Here is a 9,877-nt window from a genome sequence, read left to right on the forward strand (position 1 = left end):
GTGTCATTGTCGCCATCTGTCGACCTGGAGTGAGTACTTAAATCTCAAATTATTTAAAGTATTTGAAGAATTAAATCTGTGATTCTCCATAGAAATTAGTGGATATATGGGTTTCTTCTACATCAGTTACTTTTATGTTCAATCGACACATTTTTGTGAAATCAAATCTTTTTTCCCTTTTTTTTAATTACTATTTTACCCTTTTTTACTCCCTATTCAATTTTTTTTTACTATTCATAATTTATTTTTCTACAAATATGTGTTTTATATACTTCGATATTGTTTTATCCATGTTCAAGACTCGGATTTTACAGACTATGAATATCCATAACAATAATAATAATAATAATAATATTATTGTTTAAAACCATGATGATAAACTATTTCAATTACAATTATTATTTCAATTATTAAATTTAAATAAACTATTTAAATTAATTAAAATTAAAGCATGTGAGGGTGTGATTGAGTATTTTCAAGAGAGATTGTAAGTCCCCAGGACCAAAAGTGCCCATAGTTTAAGAAACACCTATGCAATCATTTGTATACTTCTCTGAATGGAGTTGATTCATTTTTTTCAATCTTAGAAGAAAAGATTTATGGAAACATTTTATGAATGTAGTTTTAATTAAATAATTTTTAAATTAATGTAAATTTAAATTAATGTAAAATGTAAATTTGATTACATTTTATGAATTAAACAGCTTGCAATACTTCATCACTCGAAATAATTTAAACAACCTATTGAAAGGTATATTGAAAAGTATTGAAAGTATGCAATCATTCAAGACATCTCTCCTTAGAACCTTTTTTTTCATAAAGGTTTCTTTAAAATTGAGTCATGAACCCCACAGGGCCCATTGAACCATTTGTTTCCTTCTAAGAGTGGTATGGCATTTGATTGAAGATATTTATCTCTTCATTCAAGCATCTGAAAAGGGGAAAGTCTTGATATGACATGCAACCATGATGAGATAAAGTGAAACTTCACCATGGTAATAATATTTTAGTATTGTTTACATGTTTTGAAGTTGAGAAAATTCGGCTGGTGGTGTATTGGGCTTTAGAGAGCTTTAAAATGTGAGTTCAAACTCCCCAAAGTTTGAGATATGGATGTTTGGTTGACCAATGGCGAAAAAAAAGTTACCATATAACTACAGTAATTCAATATCAGTGCACTGACTCTGCTGAATTTATTGTCCCCTTAAGAAGAAAATTGTAAAAGTGCTGGTAAACATTTTGGTTGAAAAAATGAAACCATTTCAGTGAGCAGAGGTAGTCACGCTGGTGTCACAGAGACAGCCACACCGTCACAGCCCCTCATCTCCCTCATCAACACAGTCTATATACTCACAGTTCACCATCCACTCATTGTCCAGTCTCGTCGCAGTATACACTGCTTTCTGTCAGACTCCTCACCAGATCGTGTATCAAGACCTGTATCAAGTCTTCTGTCTGTCATCCTGATCCAGATCACTTGTCTTCGTGTTCACTCTTCGCCAGCTAAGTCACCACCATCCTCTCACCATTGTCTGGTTCACCACAACTCTGCTTCAATAAACACTGTTTGCATTAACACCTGTCTGTCTCCTTCTGTGTTGCGACTGCTGGGTTATTGCAAGTAATCGAACAACGACATAGTAGAAGGAAAAACAGGCAAACGGGAACAGAGCAAACAGAGAAAATAAAAATAAAGCAGAATAGGCCTACGTTACAGGTAGGTCAGTTGTTTTGAAAAAAATAAAATAAAAATAACTATGATGTTGTTGTAAAAGTAATGCGTTACTTTTAGTTACTGGAAAAAGTATTCTGATAATGTAATTCACGTCACTTGTAATTTTGTCATTCCCCACCATCGCTTTTATTTCATTTTCTCTTTTTATCTTTGGAGCTGAGTAAGCTGTACAATAAAGAGCCTATTAACACAGTCATTTTGTTTTTTAGTGCTCAGTTAAATAGGGAAAACACCCAGTTTAGTCATCTTTTCAGTTATGTTTTTTTCCCCCCTTTCCTCTTTATGGTGTCTGTCATAACTCTTAACATATAATGACTTTTTAATCCTCTTTCTCATAGAGGATCACACAGACTTCTCTGTTTGACGACCGGAACAAGCTGAAGATAAAATCTACACTATGTCATGGTAAAGGGAAGCTCTGCACTCTATTCTGCAAAACGAAAGATGCTGTTTGTTGCCGTTTTTTTTCTCTTTACTTTGACTCATTTTCCAGTGTTTTTGATGTTGGTGTCGCCTTGTCAACTCCATTGTTTGTTAATGTTATAATTATTTTGTACTAAATGACACAGTTCATACATTTTTTCTAAACTGATGGTAAAAAGTAGAAAAGAACTCACTTATTCTCCACACATGTGTAACATAACCTTTCGTTTTTCCTATACAGCAGACCAGTAAACCAAGGAACCTCAATTACTCTGTGCTAAATGTGTCAGACCTTACCTGTTTTCAGTCATTCTAAAGAATATTTTTTTCCCATGCAAAACATCTCTGATTCATTAGAATAGAGAGTACCTTCACATATTGAGTGTTTCATTTCATTTGATTGCCTCATCAAGATCAATAAATAAATGTATACTAGACCTGATGTTTTCAAGAATCAAATGAAAACTAGAGATGCTAACATTTAGGAAATAACATTTAGAAAAAAACAACAACAGATAGTTATCCTGAAAACATAGAAATTACGTTTTGAAAACTTAAAAACTGAATTAATGCCATTAGATAAGTCTAGGTTATTACTCTGAATTTGGCATGTTAGAAATATTAAATGGCTGTCCAGAGAGATGATTCAAATTGACGAATTGTAATTTTCATTTTACACTATGTTTCCTATCTATTCTATCATGAGAACATTTATGTTACAACATTGAATATTTTATTAATGTGGCACACAGGACAGAGATTAGCAACCTGAATGATGAGAAAAATAGAGAAAAAACAAATTCCAGCTGAGAAAAATCCAGTTCCAGAGAATGTTCCTGTCACAGTTATGTATGTTCATCTGTCCTGTGGTTTTTTCTTGTTTTCATTAGTCACATGTCTTCCTTGTTCAGTTTTCCCGCTCCTCGTTAGTCTTCAGTTGTAGCACCTATGTCTAATCATCATCATTTGATTTGTTTTTGATTTGAAAACTTCCTGATTTTCTGGTCATTAAATCCTGTCTTTTGTTCCTTCTCGTAATTCCTTGCCACCATGTTACATAACAGTTGCAGAGATTTCAACTGCTTTTAAATTTTAGTTTTATTTAAAGCATTTTTATGTGTCAGATTTTACTTTATTTATTTTAATTCAACTGATGAATAATGGCTATTTTTAAATATATATTTTCATACAAAGGGTTGAAAATAACTTAAGGATTTTGACATTATTAACACAAGATACACGAAACATACTGTACTATAACAATCCTACATGTTTTTCCACCGTTAGAGAGTGGGGGAGTTGCCTGTTGAGAAATGTTAAATGTCACCTTGTCAGAGGTTTCAGTCTATATCTTGTTTGAGGGCTACACACAGTTCTGTGTTACTGCTGTTATGTTCTTCTACATGAAAGTCCTCTCAACTCTCCTGTGTTTGCTTTTACTTCACCAAAATGCAAGCGCTGAAGATTGCCCTGCAGGTATGTATGGTTATGGTTAAGTACTGTTGTGTCTAAATTTATATTTGTCACATGAAACGCCTCATAAATTATGTCTGTTAATTGTAGGTAAGAGGCGTGTTTACAAAAAAGAGTATTGTGTGGACTGTCAAGAAAATGAGTACAACCCCACAAGTGGATCTAATGTTCACTGTAAACACTGCAGTGAATGTGGAAAAGGTAAGTGCCAGGCACCTAGATTCAGTAACTGAGAATGTATATAATATAATGTATGTAATGCAATAAGATTCTGTGGCGTTTAATACTACTGAATGTATGCAAAGGAAGGCAAAGTCAGAGAAAAAGCCATCCTAATCCAATATTTCGATTTTCAAAATGTACTGTTTTTTCCCCTCAGGTAGTAAGGTAGTCGATAAATGCACACCTACAACAGACATTCGCTGCGAATGTAAGAAAGGTTTTACATCCAATGATCATCATAAACAGATTTGCGTATGTAAAAAAGGTTCTGGAGTGGATAAAGGAGGTAAACAAAAAATCCTACTTTTCTGAATCACATCAACTGACTAAAGTGAATCTTATGAAACTTGGACTTTATGTCTCTCTTCTAGGAGACACTTGCAGTGAATGTCACAATGGCTACTTTTCAGACAAAGATGACTCAACTTGTCAAAAATGGAGAGAGTAAGTTTTTATGATAAAAAAGGAAATTAATGTCAGAAGATATACGGTTTGATAACCTCATGCAAAAAACCCAGTGCTGTTGTCAAGGGGAGACAACCGAGAACGAGGTTCCCGAGCTTAGAGATGTGTAGAAGACCCTACTCCTTTGTGTGAGGGGGAGCTAACGCTTAAAAATTCCACAGTAAAAAAAAGTTGAATGAATTTCATTGATGACCCTAAAGCATACTAATCATCTCAGCAGCTTAATTTCAATGTATGATCAGCGCCCTCTTGTGCATTTTTGATGATTCAGCAGTAAAACTTCAAAAGGGAAATCTCAGCCATCATTTACTCACCCTCCATCATTCCAAACCTGTATGACTCTTTCTTTCTATGAAACATAAAAGAAGATATTCTGAAGAATGTTTATTCTTGTCCATAAAATTAAACTTTCATTGTATGGACAAGAAAAATACTATTCATCAAAATGACACCTTGTGTTTTGAAGAAGAAAGGAAGTCATAGCTACAGGTTTGTTATGATTTCAGCATGAGTATAAATGATGACACGATTTCATCAGAATGTTTTATTTTTTTCTGCCATATGAAGAGATTTGCAAACGTTTTTTCATCTGTAGATGCAAAAGTGGGATTGAGATCCCAGGCACCAAGACTTCTGATGCCGTCTGCAAAAATGCATCAGAAGAGGTGACAGAAACTCCCAAAGTGTCTACAACCTCACTGAAGATAACCTCACTGAAGACAAACTCACTGAAGACAACCACCATCTCTTATGCATTTCCTTCAAGAACTACAGCCTCTTCTCCCACCAAAGACCGCTTCTACAGCTTATGTACTCTTTCTTCATTACTTCCAGCCTAGATTTATTAATCAATTACAATTTGAACCTTTCTTGCTAAGCATGAATTCATATTTTATTCCAGGGCTGGTCATGCTATGCGCTGGCATTTTTCTTGTGTCTGGATTCCTGTACCACAACCGTAAAGTCACCAACTGCATTCATAACCACAAGAAAGTGGATTCTCGAAAAGGTGGAGTACCCCTAGATGACGATATGACTGTGTGTGTGTGTGTGTGTGTGTGTGTGTGTGTGTGTGTGTGTGTGTGTGTGTGTGTGTGTGTGTGTGTGTGTGTGTGTGTGGCTACTCTCTATTCATCCTTCTTCCATTTATTCTCTTTAGACAGTGTATGCAGAAAGCCTGTTGAAGAATCTGGGGACAAGTGCCTGTCCTTACTTGTCTAATGCATTTTTCAGTGGCCTGAATGTTTCTTTTTGTGGAATATTTTGAATGCAAGTAATAGTTGTTATATAACTAGTTTATTGCTAATTGTTGTTAATTACTGTTAACTGCAATTAAATACATTAAATTTCTACTTTAAGGTAGTACTTTATTTGGTTACACTTTATTTTAAGGTGACATGTAGCCTACTTTAGTCATAACAGTAAATTATGCATGATTACAAGTAACTAACCTAAACCTAACCGTAACTTTATTGTAAGTACATGTAGTTCATGACTATTACTCAGTACGTATTTGAGTGAGTATAATGTGTCACCTTAAAATTAAGTGTAACCCTTTATTTTAAGCCTCGTTTCCACCGAGGGATACATTACAGTAAGATTCGGGATGGTATAACCCTGATCCGGCTTGCATTTCCACCGCCAACAAACGCAAGCCGGATAAGGGTATACTGTCTTGAAAACTGTTCTGTACCGCTCGATGGAAACAAGCCTCTAAAGTACCGGACTACTGTGCTAGGTACCCTACGGAAGGCTCCCAAAAATGTGGTACGGTATTGTGGATTCACAACGTCTGACAATCGAAAGGGAGATAATTGCGTTGCGTATTGTACTGTGCTGTTCTGTACCACTCAGTGGAAACGAACCATTACAGTGTTACACATTTGTGTGTACAGTGTTACACACACCAGTACACTGTTACACATCTTAAATGTTCTTACTATAGTAATAACAGTAAATTATGCATAATTACAAATTCAATCATCTAACCCAAACCAAACCCGAACTCTAATTACATGTACATAGTAAGTACATGTTGTTGATTGGTATTACCCATTATAATTACAGGGTACCTTAGAACAAAGTGTACATTATAACACCACTTACAAACATAAAAATAATCAGTGCTTGGTTGTAATTGTCTTACATTTTAGAATTTTTTTTAAAATATTGTTAATGGCTTCAGTAGGTGTTGTGTGAATGATGTAAATACAGTCATTTAGAAAACTATCTTATGTTAGAGGTTGTTTTGGACCTTTTACACCTGTTTCAGGCAACATGTTTGAAATGGGACAATGTTAAATACGGATGTATTTGGGGTCCAAAATAAACGTGAGATTTACTTTCGTTCTCATTGCACTTGTAGTGTAAACGCTCATCCATTTGAATTTAGATGGCTAATTTAATTTAAGATGTGAATTGATTTAAATGTATTATCCATTAGTAGGTATCGTTGGATGCCGTTACCGTGGAGTCATTTCCATGTCGCTAAAGTTGTTTACCACAGACATGTCCTGTAGTGACTCATGCATTCCTGAGAGAAATATGATGAATTAGCTGAATTTACTATTATTTAAGTGGGCTAAGGATAACTTCTGAGAATATTTTCTTTGTTTATTTAATTTTGTGTGTGTAGCCTTATTATAAAGGTTTAATTTTGTTTCAGTGAAATGGAAATAAATGGGCTGCATAAACAAGTGTCAGTAATATTTTTATTGTATTGCAATTGTTTTGTTTTTATCTATTTCTTGTAGTTGTCATTCAGTGCAATGTGTCTGATTATGTATAGTGTATAATGTACAATTTTAAATAAAGGACTTAATCAAACTTGACAAGACTGTTTATATTCTATAATTTCTTTTTTAAATTCCTCTGGTCTCAAAACTCTTCCCAAAGTTGATATTTGATTGATTTAATAAGAACTAGGACTAACATTTAAAATAGATCATGTATTTTCATCATATGGATTTTTGTATTTCAAGTGCACTTAGCAACGTCAGAGATGGTATTGTCCCCTCCTACATGTATGCTTTTTTCCGATAGAAACACTCTAAGGTTCTGGGGAGGCAAAAGCTTTCGCTTGAAAATTTCCAACCACGCACAAACACTCACGTTCCTGCTATTGAAGCTAAATGGCGTTCTGCACCTTCCACTTATGAAACCACAAGCAGGTGCTTTACACTGAGGGCTGTTAACAGTTTAATTCTAAACCTTGCATCTGCTTATGTGGTTAAGAGTCTTTAACAACTTCTACAATAATATTCCTTGTACAAATAACAGTTAGGGTTGTGAAATAAGGGACTCCTATTCGTGGCACCCTTTTCAATAATGTTACATTATGATTAGAATCAACATTGTACAAGATGTTACAAAGAGAAAAGTTTATCATTTATTTCAAACATCTGTTTTTCATTTCATTCTTCAAATTTCTGTCTATGTGTGTTCTGTGTTGTTTCTGAATGAATTAATTTCGTCCATTTCCTAAGCGGTGTCTGACAAAAATGGACAACATTTATTTAATTCTAATCATAATGTAACATTTAAAAATATATATTTTTTCAGTACAAAAATGCTTAACTGTGACAAAAAGTATGTTTTATATTTATAATTGTGATTTCATAACATGTAGGTATGAATCCAACTAGAAAAACTTGTGTAAAGATGTCTTTTAGTTAGTCAAATAGAAAATAGTGGAGCTCTGAAGCCATCAACTGGTTAAAGCTGCAGTCCGTAGTTTTTCCTCTTTGTCGCCATCTCTGTTCGAAATCTGCAATTGCAGTTATTACCGGAATTATCAACTTTAAGTGGGTTGTGCCTCGGCACGGCACAGCGCGGATGAATCCAATGTTTTGAGGAGAATGTGCGGCTGTCAGACACCGCGCCGGTGTAGATACTGTCATTTGGAATCACAGATTCTACTTTTTGGAAGTATCACCAACAAAATAATTTTCACCGGAAAATGTCTTCTGAACAGGTAAACATCCACTTTTGTTCTGACAGGGGAAAAAAGCATTACTGTAAATCGCGCTGCTTAAATCAAACAATCGATTATCATATCACGTCAAACCGTGTAAATTTTACTTGTTCTTAAATTGTTAATGTTAACAACATCAGCATTGCGTGACTACATTTAATGCCCTTCAGATATTTATCCTTGTTTTCGCATGTGCCCGGTTGCACTCTTTTTTCTGTAGCCACTCCGAAGTCCGAATGAAGTCTTTTGCATTTTACTACGGGTGAATCTCCAGTTTTCACTGGTGATTGTCGTTTGAACCTTTCTGTATCCGCCATCAAATTAATAAGTTTAATTATATCAAGTGCTGTGAGAAAAGGCTATAAATCTCCACCTCCAACATCCTAACACGCAATATAGCCTACTAGCCGAGACACCATCTTTATGTGTACAGATGTGACGTAATGACGCAAAGACATGCTCGAATCTCCCGCAGACATCCACCAATACTACTGGAATTAAAAACATTATTACAAGCTTACCGTTTTGAATCGAGCTAAGGCAAGCAGATCGTTTTGAACACTGGCTGTTATGTACTTCCTCAAAAAATTATTTTGGATCATTTGTAAACCAAAAAAGTTACAGACTGGAGCTCTAAATTCAAATTTTTTACTTATAAAACTGCATTTTTATGGGAAATATGGGACAAAATATTGATTTGATACGGGACGCATCATTTTACAAATACGAGACGATTCCGTATTTTAAGGGACGGTTGGCAACCCTAGCTTGGTATTACCAAAGTCCTTATAGGCAAGTCATGCCACTCGGCCGCCATCTTGGCAACGCCTCCAGGCAGCTATTTCGGACTAACAAGACCAGACTATCTAAATGAAATGGGCAGAGAGTCAGAACTGCACTTTCACTGGTCCACGGGACATAAAAACTGCATGTAAAGAAACAGCAGTAAAATATGATAAAAATAGCTGAAACAGTTTGATGACTTTGCCCCAAAATAAGGTTTAAAACGCCTTTTCCCCCACAGGTTATACTTTTACTACGCATGCGCAAGGGTTCTCTCCCTCTCTGCGGTGCGTGCGCTACACGGTTTGAAGCACAGTATGTGCGAGTCGCTCTAGATTCCGGGAGATTTTAACTAATTTGTGGGCATCAGGGAGCTGCTATCAATATGGGGGAGACTCCCGGAAACTCCCGGGAGACTTGGGATGTCTGATATTTACACAATGCACACATACACACTGCAAATCAAATCATCAAATCTGCCGCCTTTTCAAACATGAATGTATTTTCCGCTGTCGCAAACCTCAACTGTGCGCATGCGTCAGTGCACCAGACAATAGGCTTAAATGTATCCTGGCTTGACTGTTAAAAGCAGACGATTGGCTTTCCAGCGGGAGGGGTGGGACATGTGCATACAACCGCCATCTTTGGCGTTACGGGTTTTCCCTATATAGTTGGATTGAGGAAGTGGCATGTCTCTATGTAAATAGTCTCTGGTATTACTCATATAGTTAAATGTGATGATGTCTCTTTTTGCATCAGAGTGCGACGTTTGTAAAACGTTTTGTAAAAGGATCTGAAACGAG

The 9,877-nt window shown here is 35.5% G+C and overlaps 1 protein-coding gene across 1 annotated transcript; it reads left to right on the forward strand.

Moving 5' to 3' along the window:
* The first annotated feature begins 3,359 nt into the window (after positions 1-3,359).
* On the forward strand, positions 3,360-6,192 carry LOC143706325 (uncharacterized). The gene is made up of 7 exons (XM_077198133.1): positions 3,360-3,634; positions 3,722-3,832; positions 4,011-4,139; positions 4,225-4,297; positions 4,914-5,128; positions 5,220-5,327; positions 5,478-6,192. Exons 1-7 carry the CDS (start codon positions 3,472-3,474, stop codon positions 5,537-5,539), a joined length of 861 nt encoding a protein of 286 aa, XP_077054248.1. The 5' UTR covers positions 3,360-3,471; the 3' UTR covers positions 5,540-6,192.
* The last annotated feature ends 3,685 nt before the right edge of the window (positions 6,193-9,877 follow it).

The sequence above is a fragment of the Siphateles boraxobius genome, unplaced genomic scaffold, assembly GCF_051911475.1.
Source record: "Siphateles boraxobius isolate OS27281-9 unplaced genomic scaffold, OSU_SipBor_1 41, whole genome shotgun sequence".
NCBI classification, from domain to species: domain Eukaryota; kingdom Metazoa; phylum Chordata; class Actinopteri; order Cypriniformes; family Leuciscidae; genus Siphateles; species Siphateles boraxobius.

Coding starts and splice junctions, on each gene's coding strand:
- LOC143706325 (XM_077198133.1), top strand. CDS start 3,472: ATGTTAAATGTCACCTTGTCAGAGGTTTCAGTCTATATCTTGTTTGAG. Junction 3,833..4,010: donor CTGCAGTGAATGTGGAAAAG/GTAAGTGCCAGG, acceptor TTTTCCCCTCAG/GTAGTAAGGTAGTCGATAAA. Junction 4,298..4,913: donor ACTTGTCAAAAATGGAGAGA/GTAAGTTTTTAT, acceptor TTTCATCTGTAG/ATGCAAAAGTGGGATTGAGA.